At 43.9% G+C, this 22,863-nt stretch overlaps 1 protein-coding gene across 6 annotated transcripts in view; it reads left to right on the top strand.

Annotated features, from left to right (window-relative positions):
• The window catches only part of CACNB1 (calcium voltage-gated channel auxiliary subunit beta 1), an 87,251-nt gene that overhangs the window by 51,633 nt on the left and 12,755 nt on the right, over window positions 1-22,863 (top strand). For 4 of the 6 annotated variants that reach the window (XR_003943976.1, XM_030220788.1, XM_030220790.1 and 1 more), the window contains 5 exons: window positions 5,755-5,912; window positions 10,541-10,621; window positions 13,414-13,472; window positions 14,354-14,463; window positions 20,991-21,142. Coding sequence is in view for 5 of the 6 variants with exons in the window: in XM_030220788.1 (XP_030076648.1) it covers window positions 5,755-5,912; window positions 10,541-10,621; window positions 13,414-13,472; window positions 14,354-14,463; window positions 20,991-21,142 (560 nt within the window). In the remaining variant the exon portion in view is untranslated. Of the gene's footprint in view, window positions 1-5,754; window positions 5,913-6,742; window positions 6,763-10,540; window positions 10,622-13,413; window positions 13,473-14,353; window positions 14,464-20,990; window positions 21,143-22,863 lie in introns of all 6 variants that reach the window. The other 2 variants (XM_030220791.1, XM_030220789.1) reach the window with 2 other exon arrangements.

The following is a 22,863-nucleotide window of genomic DNA, read 5'->3' as shown; positions in this document are numbered from 1 at the left end:
TGAGTCCACTTTGGCATGGAAATGACTCGTGCAACTTGATTTGAATAAAGGCAAGTAATAAGTCAAAAACTCTATCATAGTAACGTATTGTAACATAGTAAATGATGACAGATAAAGACCTCCATCCAGTCTGGCCAACAAAATAAACTCATTTTACATGGTATGTGATACTTTATAAGTATATTGTGTTCAATTCTGGTCGCTACATCTCAAAAAAGATATAGTGGATTTAGAAAAGGTGCAGAGAAGGGCGCCAAAAATGATAAAGGGGATGGGACGACTTCCCTATGAGAAAAGGCTAAAGCGGCTAGGGCTCTTCAGCTTGGAGAAAAGGCGACTGAGGGGAGCTATGATAGAGGTCTATAAAATAATGAGTGGAGTTGAACGGGTAGATGTGAAGCGTCTGTTTACGCTTTCCAAACATACTAGGACTAGGGGGCATGCGATGAAGCTACAATGTAGAAAATTTAAAACGAATCGGAGAAACTTTTTCTTCACTCAACGTGTAATTGGGCTCTGAAATTCGTTGCCAGAGAATGTGGTAGGGGCGGTTAGCTTAGCGGAGTTTAAAAAAGGTTTGGATGGCTTCCTAAAGGAAAAGTCCATAGACCATTATTAAATGGACTTGGGAAAATCCACTATTTCTGGGATAAGCAGTATAAAATGTTTTGTACTTTTTTGGGATCTTGCCAGGTATTTGTGACCTGGATTGGCCACTGTTGGAAACAGGATGCTGGGCTTGATGGACCTTTGATCTTTCCCAGTGTGGCAATACTTATGTACCCGAGTTTGATTTGTCCTTGCTATTCTCAGGGCACAGACCGTAGAAGTCTGCCCTGCACTGAAGCTAAAATCGAAGCCCCTTAAAATTTACACTCAAGCCCATCTATATTTATTCAGTCACGATCAGGGCGTAGACCGTAGAAGTCTGCCCAGCACTGGTTTTGCTTCCCAATTACCGGCGTCACCACCCAATCTCCGCTAAGATTCCGTGGATCCATTCCTTCTAAACAGGATTCCTTTGTGTTTATCCCACACATTTTTTAATTTCATTACCGTTTTCATCTCCACCACCTCCCGCGGGAGGGCATTCCATGTAGCCACCACCCTCTCCGTAAAAAAATACTTCCTGACATTACTCCTGAGTCTGCCCCCCCCCCCCCCCCCTTCAACCTCAATTCATGTATTCTAGTTCTACCGCCTTCCTGTCTCCGGAAAAGATTCGTTTGCGGATTAATACCTTTCAAATATTTGAACATCTGTATCATGTCACCCCTGTTTCTCCTTTCCTCCAAGGTATACATGTTCAGATTGCCTCAGTAGGAAGAAATCAGCGGGTCTCCTTTCCAGCCACTGATGTCTGCGTTCTTCATGCGTGCTCAGTTTGCGCATGAACTGAACATGTGTGAAGAGTGCAGACATCGACGGCTGGAAAGGAAAGTCGCTGACTTCTTTCTGCTGAAGCCAGTGCCAAGGCAGTTCGGCCAGTGTATCTCGTCTGCTGGCAGGGATTGGGCATCCCTGAGCCAAAAGTGTGTGTGTGGGGGGGGGGGGGACCTAGGCCCCCAAGGCCCTTCGATGGCTATGCCACTGTGCCAAAGTCCAGTCCATTCTTCAAGCTACACTAGATCCCTCCTCGTATTATTGATACCTTCCAGGGTGTCTACTTTGTTGCAGACCATCTACACAGGGACAACCCTTCTGCAATACTGCTTATGAAAATGTTAAAAAAAAAAATAGATCAGAGGACCGATCTTTGTGGCACACCACTGGTTATGCCCTTTTCCTTAGTTCTCCCTAGAAAGAACTGTTTCGGCATTTGGTGATGGAATCCAGTTATGTAGGGTTCATGTTTGGGTCTCACATAATGTGATGCATAGGATGGCTTGTTTTATAAATTGGTTGATTGTTTTTTTTTTTTAAATGTATTTAGAATCTGGTTTTATTTTTATTTTTGTGTGTATTATTTATTTATTTATTTATTTATTTATAGCATTTATATCCCACAATATTCCCACCCATGGGCAGGCTCAATGTGGTGTACAACAGTCTATAAAAACATATAACAATTCAGCAAACAAACAATCAATGTCATAAGAACGTAAGAGAGAAAGGGTAATAGCTAAGGAGGGGAAAAGGGGAAAGAGTAGCGGTGATCAGCATGTCGCTATGACAGTTGTAATTCAGAAGTAAGAGATGCAAGGCGGGTTTGGAGCGTAAGCTTTTCGAAAAAGAAAGGTCTTGAGGCGCTTCTTGAAGGTCGGGTGATCAGCAGTAAGTTTGACCAATTGAGGCAGCCCATTCCACAATTGAGCGCTATTATTGTAAACCTGGTCTATTTCTCACTGAAGAGTAGGATATGGAATTAGGCTTGTTTGGTTACGAGCTGGTAATTTTAAGCTTGTTAATGCCATGTAAACGTTGTGAGGCCAATATTCAGTGGCAAGGCTGCTGTAGAACTTTCACTATACTTATTTTCAGTGGTGCAAAAATGCATAAATACCACTTTGAAAATACACGTATTACTTTAAGCAGATACTTATCCATATTTATCCATCAGCAGGAATATGTTTAATTTATACATTTACCCCTAGTTCTGCCATTTATATGTGCACATTTTCACACTTAGGTCCTGTTTATTAAGCCACGCTAGAGGTGTGTTAGCATTTTTTAGCGCGTGCTAACCGTGTAGATGCGCATAATATTCCTATGGGCGTCTACACGGTTAGCGCACTTTAGTAAATGACCCTCGGCCTGTAAAATTGCACACATAGGTTATAGAATACTGGCAGTTACATGCATAAGTTGATTGGTAAGTTAGGAGCTAATTGACGTTAACAACCAATAACAGGTGATGATTGGAGTTAATTGCTGCTGATTGGCATTAATTTGCAGTTACTGCGCTTAAGGTCCCTTTTACCAAGCTGCAGTAAAAAAGGTCCCTGCAGTACCATTGGCACGTGGATTTGTTGCATGCCGAGGCCCCCTTTTACCACAGCAGGTAAAAAGATTTTTATTTTTTTAAAAACTGAATGACCGTGTAGTAAGTTTAAACACTTGCCTCACAGCCATTTCTTGGGGGAGCCCTTACTGCCACCTGTTTAAGAGGTCATAAGGGCTCCCTTGCTAACCCAGTGGTGTGTGCTGCACGGTTACTGCCAGGTAAGCCCCCGGTGCTAAAAAAAAAAACGTTTTGGAAATGGCACACGGTGGGGGCGGACATTACTGCCGGGCTACCGCAGAAGCCCAGGGGTAGTGCCTGCCACCACCACGCGCCATTTCCGCTGCTCAAAAAATACTTTTATTTTTTTAGTGCCGGGGCTTACCTGGCAGTAATTGGGCAGCCCTGTGTGCTGCCCAGTTGCTGCCAGTTTAGCGTGGCAGCCCTTACTGCCTCTTAAATAGGTGGTAGTAAGGGCTTCCCCAGGAAATGGCCACTTGGCAAGTGGTTAACTTACCCCACAACCATTTCCTTTTTTAAAAACAAGCCTTTTACCTGCTGCAGTAAGAGGGGGGCCTCAGCATGCGGCAGACCCACGCACCAGTGCCACCGCAGGGGTCCTTTTACTGCAGCTTGGTAAAAGGACCCCCTTAGTCACTATTCTAGGAAAGGGAAAGGGGATGAGATTTGATATACCGCCTTTCTGTGGTAAAAACCCAGCACATGAAGACTGTAGTGCGTAACTGTGAGGGATGTGGCGGGGCAGTTACATGCGAAGATTCTAGAATACTTTCAGTTACGCGCACAACTGCAACATTTAGGCATGGTTAGTTACATTAGCCATGCTTAAACATTGGTGTATAAATGCTCACTTCTGCTAGTAGCTGGTAATTGCAATTATGCGTGTAATTTATGATATAGAATTCGTGCAAAACATGCACCATCCTGGTACCTAAATTTTGGTGACCTTTTCAGAATTACCTCCTTAAAGGGTGATTTTATAACAGGGCACCTAAGTTAATGGGTAGGAAGGCAACTATTTTTTGCCGATATTATGAAGACACATTGGGGGGAATTCTATGACGGTTTCTACAATTAGGAGCCTGGAGGACGCATGGTACCTATGGAGTCTATTCTATAAAGCAATGCAGGCACTTACTTTTCTTTATAGCAGGGGTTCTCAACCCGGTCCTCAGGACACAGCCAGCCAGGTTTTCAGAATACCCTGATTGAATATGCATGAGAGAGATTTGCATTCCCTACCTCCATTGTATGCAAATTTATCTCATGCATATTCATTGTGGGTATCCTGAAAATGGCTAGATATGTCCTGAGGATTGGGTTCAGATCCCCTGCTTTATAGAATTCTATCCTACCCAGGTGTTAACACTCCTAACTAGGGCTGCATTTTGATTAAAATTTCCACCTTTATTTCATCTGAAGAAGAAGAGTTACCTTTGAAAGGTAATAAAAAAAATGTATTAAGTTAGTCTAATAAAAAAAGGTATCATCTTATTTTCTTTTCTATGTTTTTTTAAAATTTCTATTATGATTAAAATTTGTAATCACGATTAATTGCTCGATGAAAGGTGTGCTGTTTATTTATTTATTTTCCACTTCGTCTCCTTCCGACTCTGATCATGCGATTAATCGCAATTACAAATTTTAATCAAAATGCAGCCCTAAATAAAAAGTAATGAAAAGTTAAGAAATAGAAATTGACAATTTACAAATTAAAAGAAACTAAAAAAGCAGGCAGAATAGCTGTAAACAGCCTTACAGTTTTCACAGCCTACTTCAGAAAAGCAGCCCTGCTCCTAACATTTAGGCGCAAGCAGTGACGCCAGCCATAGAGCTGGTATAAGTAGCTACGCCTATATACCACAGAGACACACGTAACTTATAATATTCTCTGAGGTATGAGGGTAAGTTTGGGTCCCATCCGTTCTCCGCCCCCCCTTGCAAATACATGCTATGTAAGTAAAATGAGTATTTGCAATAAATTTAACCTGTGAACCTCAGAATGGCGTTTAGCGTTTTGGTATATAACACATGTGTCTGCGAGTAGTCTAAACATTTTGCGTGTGCAAACGTTACCACCTGTTTTATACAAGTGTCCTGTCAGTGATCGAATTTTGCTGCTGAACAAAGTTCTTTTATTTTTCGTCCTCGCCCCTTTTAAAACACAGAGCTTTGGCCGTTAAGCAATTTAAATGGTGAAAATTATAGGTACAGCCACTTGTGCAGTCAGGACCACCGACCAACATAAGTACTTTTGAATATCAACCTCTGTATTCACTAACTGGAGCGGAGGAAGGGATAAAGATATTGGAATAGAATAGAACCCATTATTTATCCAGGTAAATGTCCTCCATTTTTCATGCACACCTCTTTCCTTTTGAAAATCCTAAGTGTACAGCAGTAGCAGGTTGGGTACAGCATGCTTCTGTTGTGACTTTTTAATGCTGAGCTTGCCAAGAGCCATGAAGAGGATATCAAAACCCTTCAGCTTCTCAACAGGAAATGCACCAGCAGATGGGCAAAAGCACCGGTGCACGCTCAGTATATCTCGCTACTGCAGCAGACTGGATTATTATTTCTCCTCTGCTCAGTTCCCTCTCATCTGCTGTCCCCTCTGGCCATCATCGCTTGATGGGCTGGTCTGTAGCTCCCGGCACACTCTCTAATTACCATTTTCTCCATCCTCTTTTCAGTTCTAATCAGTTTTTCATGTTCACATATTTAACTCTTCTTTCCACCTTTTCTTTTGTTGTGTCTCTGCATCCCTTTCCCTCCTGTCCCTCTACCCCCAGGACCCTTGGATATGTCTCACTTAGCTTATGGCCTAGATGCCCTTGAACTAGAAGAAGAACTGGATGGACAGGCCGCAGACCATCAGTCCCCTAGGACTAGTGTTAACAGTGTCACCACTCCCCCAGCCAATGTCAAACGAATCCCTTTCTTTAAAAAGGTAAAACTCGGCCCTCGCCAGGTCCTGGGACCCTGCAATGAGTGTGTCAGGCCGAGGGATGCTGCAGCTTGTGCCTGGCCCTTGAATATTGAGCTTGCGTTACTGTTGTGCGCTCAGATGCCCGCACTTCTTTAGCCGCTCAGTTCTCACACTGCCTGGAGGTGAAATGCTCATGAGGGCTGCAGTTCTGGAGCTTGGTTCAGAGTGGATGCAGTAGGAATGAGAATCAGCGAGAGTTTCAGAGGAGGAAAGTTCCTGGTATCCCTGCCACAGCTCTTGCAGAGCCAGGCAGTCATGACCCAGTAACCCTGACTGTGTTTTGTCAGTGTGTTCTGGTTTTGAACCAGGCTCCAGATCTCCCAAATACATTAGCCTAGGGTGGCCAACCTGCATTTGGAAGGAGAGTCTTAGGGTTGGTTAAAATAAAATGTAGAGTATGATGTGTTTTAGTGGGGCCGTTACAGATAACTCCGTGTTCCAGTCACACCCCAAAATCTCTCAAAAACAGCTTCTAAAAAGGTGGCTGAGCTACCCAAGCCTCCAGGTAGCTCATTCATCTCTGCCTGTATGCATGTGAATGTGCCAGCGTGTGCGCCCATATCATGTATGTTCATAGGTGCGTGTGTCCGACTTGTTAATAACATGCCTGCCTTTGCTGTCTCTTCTTGTTACTGTCTCTGTTCCCTTCCTCTTTCCCCTGTCTCTCTGTCCTCTTTTGTTTGACTTGTATGCATATCTCTCTCTTTCTGTATTCCTGGTGTGTCTCTTTCTCTGTGTATCTCTTCTCTCTCTTTCTCTGCCCGTCTCTTGCTTGCGGATCACTGATGTAGCCAAACAGAAGCAGAAGTCGGTAAGTCTGAGCATTTCTCTTCTCTGTGTGTGTGTTATTAGCTTGAAGATGAAGAAATCAGAATAGGTTACCTTCGTCATAAACTGATGGGAAATTAGATTTTAGCATCATCCATTCATTACCAGACACAAAATTGCACCCTCCCCACTGCTTATTGAGACATACAATGCATATCCACACAGTATGTTATGGGTGAAGCCTGCACACTACACATATTAAGTGATACACAGGAGGCGGTTACCAGGGACTCCCCCCCCCCCTCAGGTAGCCAGAGGCATTCAGTCCCAAATATGTTCATATGGGAGGCAGAGGCGTAACCAAGACCTCAAATTCTGGGTGGGCCACTGGGCACACACATGTAATCTCTGCATCCCGCCTTCTCCCCTCCCCCCTCCAACTCAAAACATTATATATCTGAGCTGGCAGGGATCCCAAGCGCTACCAGCTGAAAACCTCCTTAAATGTGACTGAGACTGTCTTCAACACTGCTCCACAGTCTGCTGCAGCTCTTTTTAGGCACCTGACACCAGCACATGCTCAGTTTTCCTGTGTATTTGCAAAAACCGAGCATGTGCAGAGTGCCAGCATGGGGACAGCAAAGGAGAGCTGTCACCGACTATGGAGCTGTGTTAAGAGAGTCTCGCTCACGTTCAAGGAGGTTTCCAGCTAGTAGGGCTTGGGGATCCCTGCCAGCTACATTAAGAGTGTGCTCTGTCTGGGTGGGCCTGAGCCCATAGAGGGCTATGCCACAGATGGGAGGAGTGATGAAGCTGTCTACATGGTGAAAACTCTGCAGGTAGCTTTTTTTAATAGAGTTTTGCACCATAAATCAACACAGAACTTTGCAGGCAATTTTGACTTGATTATTTGCTCTGGAAAAAAAAAAAGTACTCAGAGATTCATGTTTTCTGTGGATGTTTTTTCCAGACAAAACAATATGCACAATTTTGAATATCCAAAGCCATGAGGGCTTCTTTTGCAAAGCCACACTAGCGATTCCTGTGCAGCAAATGAGAGGAAGCCCATTGGAATTGAATGGGCTTCCTTTCATTTGCTGCACCGAGAATCGGCACTGCGGCTTAGTAAAAGAGGCCCTGAGTGTGTTTGTTTTCCCAAGGCCAGCCTCATCCCAGGGCATGCCTGCACAGGATGTGGCCAAAGTCTATGTACTCTCAAACAACTGTGCTTAAATTAATTCACATAGAAAGTGTGTGGTTTTCAAAAAGCCCATTTACCTGGGCAGAAAAGCATTTTACTTGTAAAAAGTGTGCTTTTTCAAACTCACTTGCCCTCTATGCATGTAAAATTAAGCATGTTGTTCAATCACATGTCTGGCTTTATACGTACTGTGAGGTGTTCCCATAGGCAGAGTTAAGCCGAGAAAATAGTAGCACATGTAATGTTGCTTGGAAAACGTCCTCATAGAAAAAGCAGGTTCTTCTTGCAGAGGCAATAATCAAAGCAACATATCCGTTGGGTAGTTGGGTAGATTTTACTAGTGGGATTTCCACCATTGAGCTTCCACTAATACAGAGAGTTTAATCGTAGGCTCCTGTGAGTTTAGGCTTTAAATTATTGAGATAGAGCAGTGTCTGTATATTGCAGTGTATACAGTGTGATGTGTAAATATTGCTGTGCATATAATGTGATGTCTGTAAATATTGCAGTGTACGTAGTGTGATGTCTGTATGTATTGCAGTGCATGCAGTGTGAAGTGTAAATATTGCTGTGTATAAATTGTGAAGTGTGTAAACATGTATATAGCAATTTATATCCCATTTCAACAAACATCAAAGCTGCTTACAATATAGTAATAATTATAACACAATGTAATATCACATTCAATTTCTTTAATCTCTAAAAGCAATACAAAAACAAAAAAAGGTTTGGATGGTTTCCTAAAGGAAAAGTCCACAGACTATTATTTAAATGGACTGTGGGAAAATCCACTGCTAATTTCTAGGATAAGCAGCATAAAATGTATTGTACTTTTTTGGGATCTTGCCAGGTACTTGTGACCTGGATTGGCCACTGTTGGAAACAGGATGCTGGGTTTGTCGAACCTTCGGTCTTTCACACTACGTGGCTGTACTGTAATGTACTTATAAACTCTTACTGGAAAATTATTAAAATTAGCATGACAACCCTTTCTCAAAGTGTCTGCTTTCAACAGTCACAGGCAACCAAAAAATAAAACCCTAATGAAAATAACCAAGGGCATCTTTTACAAAGCTGCGCTAGCGATTCCCGTGCGGCAAATGAGAGGAAGCCCACCGGAATCGAATGGGCTTCCTGTCATTTGAATCGCTAGCTCGGCATTGTAAAAGAGGCCCCAAGTCTTCAAAGACTGCCAAATGAACTTGGCTAAGAATAGAATTCCACAGACATGGAAGAGTTGAGGGAAATATTACATTTGCAAACTGGCTGAAGGCAATTCTAAGATTCTAAGGTATCCTTTTACTAAGGTGTGCTAATGGATTTAGGTATACAATGGGCTGCGCGGCATTTAGCGCATGTTGTTAGCATGCGCTAAATCTGTTAGCGCTCCTTAGTAAAATTACTCCTAAGAATGCAATACTCTGTTTGGAGTATATGCAGCAAGTTCTTGAAAATGATAAAGGGGATGGGACAACTTCCCTATGAAGAAAGGCTAAAACGGCTAGGGCTCTTCAGCTTGGAGAAGAGACGGCTGAAGGGAGATACGATAGAAGTCTATAAAATAATGAGTTAACTGGAACGGGTAGATGTGAATCACTTGTTTACTCTTTCCAAAAATACTAGGACTAGGGGGCACGCAATAAATCTACAAAGTAGTAAATTTAAAACGAATTGGTGAAAATATTTCTTCACTCAACGTGTAATTAAACTCTGGAATTCGTTGCCAGAGAATATAGTAAAAGCAGTTAACTTAGCAGGGTTTAAAAAAAGGTTTGGCTAGCTTCCTAAAAGAAAGGTCCATAAGCCATAATCCACTGCTTATTTCTAGGATAAGCAGCATAAAATATATTGTACTGTTTGGGGATCTTGCCAGGTAATTGTGACGTGGATTGGCCACTATTGGAAACAGGATGCTGGGCTTGATGGGCCTTTGGTCTGTCCCAGTATGGCAATACTTATGTACTTAAATAATTAGAAAAAAGTTTATAAGTCATAAGCAGCACCTTGAACCTTATTCTTGCGTCAGCCTACAACCAGTGTAATCAGTACTGCAGTGGATACAGTGTGAAATGTGTATTCTACAATCAGTGTTCCCTTTAAGATTTGCCGGGCTATGTGTGCAAAACGTTTTTGGGCAAATTTCGTAAACTGAGCTCAGATTAGTGCAGCACAGGCCAAGTGTACCTCAACAAGTAATAATCAGGATTTCAAAAGTGTTATTTCAGTAATTGTTTTAATGAAAGCAATTGTACATTATTTATCAAATTATTAGAAGATATCAAATAAATGTGATTTGATTGTGTAGATAAGCATTAGCAGAATTACATAGAAAAGAATATATGCTATTATGCTATTATGTGAAACACCGTAAGTAAGAGTAAAAAATAAGATAAAATCAGGACAATGCTTTGGTTGCTTTGTGCTAATTAAAATGTGTTCCGTGCATGCTGTGTTTTGCCATGCGTGCAGGGGTTGCAGTCTGTGTGTGTGCATGCATGCAGACAGCTTAGAGGGAACACTGCATACAGTGGATATATTGGATAATACGCTTGTCATTGAGAGTCAGTGTTAAAGTGCCCTGGTTGCCTCATGCCATGCTGTCTGCACCTTCCTCATGCAGATGGAGCACATGCCACCTTACGATGTTGTGCCATCTATGAGACCAATCATTTTAGTTGGGCCTTCCTTAAAGGGCTATGAGGTAAGGACTATGCAGTACCTGGAACAGCGTTGCCCAAGTTACTTTGTAAAAGTAATATATTACACTTGCTATTTACTTGTTTTATAAGTAATAAGTTACTGTGAAAAGTAATCTATTACAGTTCCTGGTTACTTGTTCAATAAAAGTAATGTTAAGTTACTGTGACTATGGGGCTCATTTTCAAAAGAGAAAAATGTCCAAAAAGTGGCATAAAGCCACATTTGGACGTTTTTCTCACAAAAGCGTCTGAATTGATATTTTCAAAACCATATTTTAGATATTTTTCTTTGAGGTCCATCAAAAGTGCATTCAAATTACAAGGGGGTGTGTCGGGGCGTTTCAAAGACAGGATTAGGGTGTGTCTGACACTTGGACGTTTTACAGTTATAATGGAACAAAACAAAAACGTCCAGGACTAAAACCAAGATGTTTTGCTCTAAACCTGTTTTCAGCACGAATAAGGCACAAAAAGGTGCCCTAAACTAGAATGACACGGGGATAAAGTTTGTCCCTATCCCATCCCCGCTGGCCCCGTCTGCATCTCATCCTTGCAGGCCCTGTCTCCGTCCCCACCACATCCCCGTGGTCTCTGTTCTCATCTGCAGAAGCTTCAAACACTTATGATTTTATATTTAAATATTTTTTATCTACCCTTCGAACCCCAACAATAGCTCATTTTTACTACCCCAAGGAATCATAATCCACCCTGTTAAAATGTCCAGAGGTACAAAATACAACCTGTTCTGTATGCCCTAGAGGGGACAAATATGTCCTATGAAGAACTGTTATGATTTTTTAATCTGTGGATGAATAAGACATCAACAATCTCAGGATTCAGTCTAGCTCTCCTGTCTTCCACAGTCCCTCCTGCAATAGAAGATGTCTTCTTAGAAGATGTGCTGGTAGCAGGAATGTACATGATCCCCCATGCAAATTTTGCTAGCTGTGGCCAGCATGTTTGCTTGTTTTCCCAAAATATACAAATATTGTTGTCTGCATCAATCAAACATAAATAACAGTCCAGTTCATTAACAGGCTTCAAAGTAGAAAGTGACATGGGGACAAACTTTGTCCCCATCCTCTCGGGCTCTGTCCCCATCCCCGTGGTTACTGTGAGTCCCCATCCCCATATCATTCTCTACCATAAACGACCAGATGACCACTGGAGGGAATCAGGAGTGACCCCAATACCCCCTCCCCCCCAGTGGTCTCTGACCAGTGGTGTGCTGGAGCGGGCTCTCACAGGCTCGCGAGAGCCGTTTGTTAAGTTTTGAAGGATTTTGGGAGCCGGTTGTTAAAGTAGGCCTCCCCATGGCTACTTTAACAACTGACTCCCAAAATGTGGGCTTGGGCCCCATCCTGAATTCTCTTTTACTTTGCTGGCAGTGATGCTGGCCCCACCAGCCAAGTAAATAGACTGCTGCTGCTCCCTGCTCCTTGTTTCTGACTCTGAGCATCAGGCTGGGACTTTTCATGCAAGCGCAAGAAGGTTCTATCATGCTGCTCAGAGCCAGAAACAAGCAGCAGAGAATGGTGGCAGTCCATTTATTGGCTGGTGGGGCTCGGCAAAGGTATGCCTAGCGTGCCCGCACAAAGGAGGGGAGAGAGAGAGGCATGTATTCCCCCCCCCCCCCCCAAAAAAAAACAACAAAATTTCAGGGCCGGCTATGCCCGGAGAGAGAGCCTGTTGTTAAAAATTTACCATCACACCCCTGTCTCTGACCCCCTTCCCATTCCCCCAAAAATGTGAATAAAAATATGACTTACCAGCCTGTATGACAGTTGCAGATGTTAAAGTCAGGTCTATTAGAGCAGCATGCAGGTCCCGGGAGTAATGTAGTGGTCAGTGCAGTGAACAGTGGGTGACCCAGGTCCCTATCTCATCACACTTGTGGTGGAAACTGTGACCTCTCCCAAAGTCGCCAAACCCCTACTGTACTCACTCATAGGTGCCCCTTTCACCAATAAGGGCTATTGTAGTGGGGGACAGCGGGTTTTGGAGGCCTCAGGGGACAAGATAAGGGGGCAAAGGTGAGATGTGTACCTGGAAGCATTTTTATGAAGTGCACAGAAATGCCCTATAGGGTGCCCCATTGCTCTCCTGGGATATCTGGGGGGCCAGTATACATTCCAATGGCAGGAATCTGTACGTTTTGAACTTATTCGGGGGGTTTTTCCCCCAAAAATGGACCAAAAAAAAAAAAAGTACCAAAGCACAAAACCTTGTTCGATACAGTATTTTGGGGGGGAAAAAGGTGACATTTTTCTTTTTTGAAAATGAGCTTCTTTCCTATTCTGATTTTTGACATTTTGTGCAAAACGTTCAAAATCAGACTTAGAATATATTGAAAATGCCCCTCCACATAAAGTAATGAGCCACTGTATTACTCGGTAGTGGAAAAAATGATTAGAGTTATGTCATTATATTTGCACCAAAGTAATCATTACAATTACTTGTTATTTTTAAAAATAACATAATACCGGTAATATATTTCTTAGTAATATATTACTGCCCAACACTGATCAGGAAGCAGATGGCCAACGGAGGGACAGAGTGAAGAAAGGGTTGGGGGGCAGTGAGGCACTGGGACAGAATGCACCTAGGTAGGAGTATATCAGTGTGGGACGCGGGTGTTTAGACACTGCTGGTATGGGGAATGTTAGGAAGTGGGAGGGTATCTTCGATAAGAACTACCATAATGAGTCAGATCAAGGGTCCTTCTTGCCTAGGAGCCTGAGAAACAGTGGCCAACTCATGTGTCTCTGTTCCCCCCCCCCCCCCCCCCCCCCAGGTTACAGACATGATGCAGAAGGCGCTATTTGATTTCCTGAAGCACAAGTTTGATGGAAGGTAAGGCAGATTTGTACTGCTGCATGCAAGAGAGGGGTGAAGAGATGGAGATGTCTGCTAGGACAATATCTCCCCCTGCCATTTCCACAGGAAGGAAGAAAGAGGTGTTTCCTACACAGGGGACAGTTCCCAGCTTTTCCAGAGGATTTGAGATTGGGGGTGGGGGGGAATTGAACAGAAACTGTTCTAATAACGTAGGAATATATCTGGGACCTTATGGACAGATTGCTCAGAATTTAAGGCCATATGTTGTTTTCTTTGAATACTAGCCGTTGAGCCCGTTAAAACGGGCTACTATTGGAATGGGGGTGTTCCAAGGCCCCCCCCCCCCCGAGGTCGCCGCCACCCCTCCACCCGGCCGGGCCCTCTGTTCGCTATTAATTCAACTTACATCGCCGCAGCACGAAGATCAGCTGAGCTTCCGTCGGCCTGGCCTTCCTTCTCTGCCTGTGTCCCGCCCTCGTGTGACGTACCGTCGGCGAGGGCAGGACACAGGCAGGGAAGGAAGGCCGACCGGAGCTCAGCTGATCTGCGTGCTGTGGTGATGTAAGTTGAATTAATTGCAATCAGAGGGTCCAGGCCGGGTGGAGGGGTGGCTGCGGCGACTCAGGGGGGGGGGGGTTACCGGTGGCGGTGACCTCGGGGGGGGGGGGGGAGCGCAGTTTTCCTCTCTGTCCCGCCCCGTCACACGTATTGACGCGGGGGCGGGACAGAGAGGGAAGTCTCTACTGCGCATTTGCGAGTGAGTTCGGTCACTTGCCGTTTATACGTTTGATTATTTACACAGTACTGATGCGGTGCCTGTCCTTGAAATCTTTGAACAGCTGTTTGAGAAGAATAATCAATATATATACTTATTTCATTGTCTCCTCTATATCCAGAATATCCATCACCCGAGTAACAGCTGACATTTCTCTGGCCAAACGCTCTGTGTTGAACAACCCCAGCAAGCACACCATAATCGAGCGGTCCAACACCCGCTCCAGCCTGGGTAAGCTGGGAGAGGGGAAGGGATGCAGGGGCTCTTAGGGCACGTCATGCTTAATAACCCAACTAAGTCCACCATAACCAAGCTTCCACACCTGCTCCAGCCATGTTTTAGTTCTCAGCATCAGCGGCTTTAACTATTGATACGTTGGGTGGGGCCTGTAGATGTAGGTTTGTGCAGTCAAGGATTCAGTGAGCCACATCTGAACAATTAGACCTTGCGATTCCTGAGTGCTTCTGCTTTGTACCATAGGAAATGTACCTCATAACAACTCATATTCACCTAAGTGGTATTCTGCCCTGTGTGATAAGTGCTATTGTGTGATAACCAGCTCTGTGTTATAACATCCTCTCTTGCATGAAATCTACCTCCTCCAGTGCCTTGCTTGATAACCCACACTACATGCTATCCCATCTATCTGATATTTTTCTCTTTGTGATAACTCATATTCTACCCCTGAGGTACTTTCCCTGGGTGATAACCTGCCCTGATAGTCCACCTTATGTGGTACCTTAGCTGGCTGTATCCCACTTTACAGCTTGGCCTTCCTGCTGAATATTAAGTTGATGTTTGCTTGTAGCGTTCATCTCTTTCTCTCCTTTTCTTCTTGGCTTACTCCTGATGCAGATGTCCTGGGTATGTATCCTTTAATCTCTGATGATATCATGATTTAAATTCCCACCCCACAAACATTGTTTGTATTATAAGGAAAGAAGCGTGTGTGACCCGAGTCCTTTAGTTGTTTAATAACAGCATCTGACAATTCCCAGCCCTCAGGTCTGATTTTGAAGAATGTGTTATTCACTCTTTATGTGAGCAATCCTACACTGAACCAGGTTGAGCTGGCCCTGATGTGGGTTGGATTTCTTGGTTCTGCGCCGGTTGGGCTGGGAATGCAGTAGGGACAGCCTTTGTTCTAGGCTTAAAATGTAAAGGAAGGTGTGTGGTCTGTAGACTGTCACTACAGTAGCTCAAGGAGGTTTAATTGACAGGAGATGGCAGGAGCGTGCTTGGCACATTATCTGGCCTGAAGCCAGTAGGTGGAGCTTGCTGACAAAGAAATGTTTTTTTGAGTGTATCAAGGTGGCAGCGGCTGCATAAGGAAGCTCCTTGGGTGTAGACAGCTTCAGCCTTGTCACGTGACACCATCTCTTGTCACTCAAACCCCCTTGCAGGGGCTGGACCAATTTGGAAGGAGATCTAGTGGAGTGTGGTAGCCGTGTTAGTCCACTCTTAAGGTTATCAATAGAAATCAAACAAAATAAAACATGGAAACGGTATCATCTTATTTTCTTTTCCATGTTTTATTTTGTTTGATTTCTATTGAAGGAGATCTACAAAGCAGAGGGAAAACCCCAGTAGTTGTGAATGAATAGACAATTCCGAGTTGGAAGCCCAAAGGAGATCCTATGTATAATAAAATGTAACAATATTCACACGTTTATTTTATTTATTTATAGCATTTGTATCCCATATTTTCCCACCTTTTTGCAGGCTCAACATACATTTGTTGGTCAAACAACCTGTTTTCTCTTTGTTTTCTATTTTTTATACATTTTGGGCCCGATATTTAAAAAAAGCTGAGCTCCAATATTTGTGTCCCATTTTCAGCCAAACCTAGGAGCATAACTTTCCAGCTGAAAATTCATCTTAATGTAGGAGTTTAAAAGTTATGCTCGTAAATTTAGACCTGCGATTTATGAGCCTAACCCATGAATCTGGCGCTGAAAATCAGGGCTAAGCTGCTAACTTCTTTTCTCCGCCCTAAATCCGCTTGTTACCACCTGTTATTTATGCTCCTAAATTTAAGAGTGTAGTGAAATTTTGAGTAAAATGTTATGCACTCAGTCCTAGTAAATATTCAGAGAGGCCAATTTATGAGCAAACCTCTCATGTTAGGAGCAGAAATCCTTTGTATATTGGGCCCTTTGTTTTTGGCAGTATATGAACTAAACTGACTTTTCAAACACACTCGGTGAAATGTTTTTTTCAGACGTTTGACCTAACAGGGATAATTTCATAAAGGTATTTCCATGTGAAAATCCTGTTCTACATGTGGAAAAGGCCTCTTACAAACCGAGCAACAGTATACTCGCGTATTAGTCGCCAACTTGTTAGTGTCACACACAGAAGGAGCGACATCAGCTGCACGGACTATAGCAGCAAACAAAGCAGACTTGTTTCAATAACTGTTTCTTCCTAAACTCTTGTATACAAATATCTTTATCTTTATAGGAGGATAAGAGGTCTCTTAAATCACAGGGATCTGATGCTGAATAGCGTTTCTAGAATATATATTAATCCCTTTCTTATGATTGTAGATAATCATAGACCTCTACAGGGGTGTGCTGGTAAATTTTTAACAACAGGCTCTTTCTCCGGATGTAGCCAGCTCTGCAGTTGGAAGGGCCAGGGGTGGCCTGGGGGGGGGGGGGGGGGGGGGAGAGCAACACTTGCCTCTCTCTTCTCCCTCCCTTCGTGCGGGCACGCTAGGCATACCTTTGCTGGCAGCCAATAAATGGACTGCCACCACTCCCAACATCTTGTTCTGACCAGCATGCTGGAACTTCTCTCACATGCTCGAGAAGTCCCAGCCTGCTGCCCAGAGCTGGAAACAAGGAGCAGGGAGAGGCAGTGTTCTATTTACTTGGCTTGCAGGGCTCAGCATCCCCACCAGCAAAGTAAAAGATAATTCAGCAGGGGGCCCAAGCCCACATTTTGGGAGCCAGTTGTTAAAGAAGCCATGGAGGGCCCTGCTTTAACAACCGGCTCCCAAAATTCTTAAAAACTTAACAACCGGCTCTTGCGAGCCTGTGAGAGCCTGCTCCAGCACACCACTGGACCTCTACAACCTCCTCCTGCCTGAACTATGGATTTAAATGTCCTTCTTACTATCGCTTTCTCAGGGGACTTGAGCGGGGAACATTTGAAATTGTCTCTCTGCTGTTGTGCTGTTAGTCTGCGATAGCGAAACAAGTGCTTGTCGGGACCAATAGCAGATGACCAATAGCAATAGTGGAACAATAGCAGATGAGAGCTGACTAAACTGTTAGTTGTGTTGCAAACAACAATTGCTAAGAAATAAATGATAAGCAAAACTGAAAGAAATTCAAAAAAAGTAAAAAAGAAAATCAGTAAGAAAGACATTTAAATCCATAGTTCAGGCAGGAGGAGGTTGTAGAGGTCTATGATTATCTACAATCATAAGAAAGGGATTGATATATATTCTAGAAACGCTATTCAGCATCAGATCCCTGTGATTTATGAGACCTCTTATCCTCCTATAAAGACAAAGATATTTGTATACAAGAGTTTAGGAAGAAACAGTTATTGAAACAAGTCTACTTTGTTTGCTGCACATTTTGGAGATTGCGTAGACGAACACAAGCCAGTATAGTTTGTTCACAAGCATACTATAGCAGGGCATGCTTATCCACTCCTACCCTAGCTGAGATAATACCCGAGCACCTTTCTGAACTCACATGCAACTTTCTTTAGTCTTCTTATTTTTTACTCGTTGCTTGCACCCCCATACTGTCTATAGAATTGCCCCAATAACCTCAGGAATTAGCTGCCTATGGGGCCCTGTAGCAAAGCTGCGGTAAAGTGGCCTTAGCGCATCCTTACATGGGTGATTCTCATGTGCTACGGCCATTTTTACCACAGGGTAAAATGGCTGCTTTTTCTATTTCCAGCACTAATAGCTACGTGCTGATTTTCCCATTAGCACGTGAGTACTTACCAACACCTGTTTTGTAGGCAGTAAGGGCTCACATTCAAAGCACGCACTAACCAGTTAGCGTGTGGCAACATAGCTGTGCTAGCCAATTAGCGCAGAACACACCTACTCTCTTCCCCAGACCCGCTCACAATGCTAAAATAATAAATGTTAATTTTTAGGGCATGGGTAGCAAGCGCTGATCCCAAAACTACCCAGGACGCCTGAGCACGCCCTGCAGTAAGGCAGTTTTAGCTGCGGTAAGCATGTGTTAGTTCCTTCCGCAGCTTAGTCAAAGGGCCCCTATATCTGGCAAATGGAACATTCTCCCTATCTGAGCATCTAGACTTAGGTGCCTCTATGGTGGAAGTGTTGGGGAAAAGAAGTTACCAGAATAGAAGCAGAGCTGGGCCTTCAAGACTGAGACAACAGGAGTCCTTTATTGCTGAAAGACCTGACACGGGCCGTGTTTCGGCATAGAAACGCCTGCCTCAGGGGTCCAAATCATTTTAAAAAGGCTCAAAAAGGGGCATTTGTCAAAACAGGTTCCTTAATGTGTATATTTCTCCCAATATGAATGCACACTTGTGCATATAAAACGCCGTCTGTTGATTTCGCAGTTTCTTCAACAGACGGCTTTTTATATGCACAAGTGTGCATTCATATTGGGAGAAATATACACATTAAGGAACCTGTTTTGACAAGTGCCCCTTTTTGAGTCTTTTTAATACGATTTGGACCCCCTGAGGCAGGTGTTTCTACGCCGGAACATGGCCCGTATCGGGTCTTTCAGAAATAAAGGACTCCTGTTGTCTCAGTCTTGAAGGCCCAGCTCTGCTTCTTTTCTGGTTATTTGTATTTGTGTAATGTTTTACCCTCTCCCTTGCCACTCGGAGAAAATAAGTTAAACATCTAACACTGGAAATAGTACAGAGCCCCTAACTCAAGAGGCTTACAGCTAGGCTTTTTCAAAGTGTCTGTTGTCCCGTGGAGTGAACTTCTGCAGCCAGAGCCTTACCAAGGGCTATGTGAGCAGTGCACCGCACAAGGTGTAAAAATTGTTCACAGTCCACCGTCTTCTCTCATTGGCAGTGGCGAAACAGGCAGGGTGGGGGAGCCAATGGGTGAATCATACAAGGCACAGCTATAGCTAAGGATGATCCTGTCTGCAGCCGCATGGTTTATTTAGCCTACTCCCAAATATTTATTCATCGGGGGGGGGGGGGGGCTCTGTTTTTGGGGTGAAGGAGGGAGTCGTACAGAAACATTAGGGCATTTCAGCAGAAGCAGAGCCCCTCACATCTCACGCAGTCATCAATCCGCAGTCCAGAATAGCACGGAAGCACAGTTATCAAAACGTGAAGCAGTAACGTATGAACAGAGAAAGCAGATTTCTCAGAAATGGTACAAGTCTGTCATATGATGGTTCTGAGAAGAAAACATATGAGCATAATGCAGATCTCAGAGCGCTGGCTGGCTGGGAATTAATAAGACACATTTCTTAAACACCCACACAAGTCAGATGAGAGAACAATTTTTTGTAAAGTGGTTTAAATGGATGCAAGATATGAAATGAAGAAACAAGAATCTCTCAGACTTACATACCTGAAAATCTGGCACAGGATTGCACCCCAGTTGTAAACAGACTTTGAGATACATATGTGGGCACATCTGACAGAATCAGGTCTACAAAAAGCAGCATTCACAGATCCTCAAGGCCCAACTACTCTGCTCAGTGTGCAGCGGCAGCCAAAAAAAGCAAACAGGATGCTAGGAATTATTAAGAATAAGACCAAAAATACTATAATGCCTCTGTTTTGCTCCATGGTGCGATCGCATCTTGAGTATTGCGTTCGGTTCTGCTCCTGGGGAACTGAGGAACTAAGTTCGATTCCCACTTCAGGCACAGGCAGCTCCTTGTGACTCTGGGCAAGTCACTTAACCCTCCATTGCCCCAGGTACAAATAAGTACCTGTATACAATATGTAAGCCGCATTGAGCCTGCCATGAGTGGGAAAGCGCGGGGTACAAATGTAACAACAACAAAAAAAAGATATAGTGGAATTAGAAAAGGCTCAAAGAAGAGCGACCAAAATGATAAAGGGGATGGAGCTCCTCTCGTATGAGGAAAGACTAAAGAGGTTAGGGCTCTTCAGCTTGGAAGAGAGACGGATGAGGAGAGATATGATTGAGGTCTACAAAATCCTGAGAGGTGTAGAAGTAAATCGATTTTTTACTCATTCCAAAAGTACAAAGACTAGGGGACACTCGAGGAAGTTGCATGGAAATACTTTTAAAACAAATAGGAGGAAATATTTTTTCACTCAATGAAATGTTAAGCTCTGGAACTCTTTGCCAGAGGATGTAGTAACAATGGTTAGCGTATCTGGGCTTTAAAAAGGTTTAGACAAATTCCTGGAGGAAAAGTCCATAGTCTGATATTGAGATAGACATGGGGAAGCAACTGCTTGCCCTCGGATTGGTAGCATAGAATGTTGCTGCTAATTGGGTTTCTGCCAGGTACTTGTGATCTGGCTTGGCCACTGTTTGGAAAACATGATACTGGACTAGAGCAACCATTGGTCTGACCCAGTATGGCTAGTCTTATGTTCTAACTAAACATGTGAATATGTTTTTCTGTGGGTAATGACATGATTGCTGCAATACTCAGATCCTAGCTTCTTACAGAAACATCAAAGAAGTATATAATATCACATTAATTGTTGATATGTTTACTGAGTATATGTATCTGTCTATAGATATGATCACTTGTAATGTTTATATGTATAAACATGTTGTGTCTTTGCTGCAGCAGAGGTCCAGAGTGAAATTGAAAGGATCTTTGAGCTGGCTCGAACACTGCAGTTGGTGGCCCTGGATGCAGACACCATCAACCACCCGGCACAGCTGGCCAAAACTTCATTGGCACCAATTCTGGTGTACATCAAAATCACGTCTCCTAAGGTGAGAGGAAGGGCTGGGGGCAGGATCCAGACTCTATTCCCACTGCAGTTTGAGAGGAGAAGGCTGGACTGGATTCTCTTTTTTCCATTGTGTAAGCGGAGAGTTTACGGCTGGGAATCCCTCCCTTTGGTGTGAGAGGAGGTGAGAGGTGGTATGATATGAAGATCTCTCTGACTGATAAATATTTCTTGCAGCTGTCCAGGAGGTGCCACATCCGAGTTTGCTTGAATGACATTTCGTCATCATCAACTTTCCTATACCACAAAGCCAAAAAATATATTTAAGCTATTTACAAATTCATGATATAATAGAATAGAGAAAACATAAACAACGACACCACAAAAGGTGAACGTTAAAGTACATTCAAATTCATTATGCTGTACTAGCACTTCATTATTAAATGCACTGTCTGGACCCGGCTTTCTCAGAAGCTTGGTTTGGTTGGGTTGTTGAGACACCATCTAAAATATTCTAGTCCCCCCTCATTTAGACAGTTGGCAAGGACTAAATGCAACCGGAAGAGTTTTTTCATGGGGAGGGGGATTCTATAAATGGCACCCAAAATAACGCACCAGGAAAATCCATGGTAAACTAGTACAGGGCCACCGAGGGTGGGGTGGGGGGGGGGGGGGCAAGATTCTCCAACCAATAGACAAGCCGGCAATGGAAAAGCTGCTTTCTTCAGGCTTCCAGTGGCAGGCACAAGCAGAACACTGGATTGGTTTCTTACTCCTGTGTACCAGGTTATCACGTTAACTCTGCTCGGCTGGCCACATCCCGCCTCCTTTGTGAAGTACTTCCTATTTCTGCATAGGTGGGAAGGAACATGCCAGGAAGAAGGACCCATGACTGGCAGAGCACAGTTAATGCGATAACACGGCACTCAGGAGCAGGAGGCAGACCGAGCGAGTAGTAAGCTACTGCCAGGCTGGGGGGTGGGGGGGAGGCACCACAAGATTGTTTGCTGCGGGCCCACCTTGGTCTCTCGGTGGTCCTGAAGTAGTATTCTGCAAAGGTCACTTTGCGTGGAGCGCCCTTTACAGCATACTAGCTTATCACAGATCTCTGGGTGCAGCACTTACTCCTGCTGAAATCTGGTGTAAATGCAGGTGTGCAACTAATAATGACAGCTGTGTGCATAAATGTCCTTATTCTATAACATCACACCTAATTTCTGGGAATGCCCCTCCCTTGGCCGCGCCCCTTTTGAGTTGTGCGCTATAAAATTAAAGGTGTGCATTTTATAGACTAGGGCACAGGGCAGATACATGCATAAACCCAAATGAGTGCCAATTAACACCAATCATTGATTGTTAACAGCTCATTAATTAGTGTGCATGAGAATCTGGGAGTGGATGCACTGGATCTGCTGGACTTTAATGTATCCTTTCTTTTAGCAGTGCTGTGCTTGAGCGATTAAGAATCCATTGTGCCACTGGTGTATCCACATGGAAAGTAGTTCTATAAGTGGAGAACCTATTTGATAATCTCAGGGGCATCTGTAGCCCAAGGCAAGGAATGAGCTGCCGCTGTCCCCCCCCCCCCCCCCATGAAGCAAGGAATGAGCTGCCAACGCCTCCCCCTAGGTGAGGAATGAGCCACCGGCCCACCACTGCCCCCCTCCCGATGCGAGAAATGAGCTGCTGCCACCACCAACACCCCCCCTCCCCATTCCATGGTCTGCCATCTCCCCTCTTCCTTCCCTAGCCTCCCATTCATCA

The sequence above is a fragment of the Microcaecilia unicolor genome, chromosome 12 (genome assembly GCF_901765095.1).
Source record: "Microcaecilia unicolor chromosome 12, aMicUni1.1, whole genome shotgun sequence".
Classification (NCBI taxonomy): Eukaryota; Metazoa; Chordata; class Amphibia; order Gymnophiona; family Siphonopidae; genus Microcaecilia; species Microcaecilia unicolor.
This window is presented reverse-complemented; position numbering and strand designations above follow the sequence as displayed.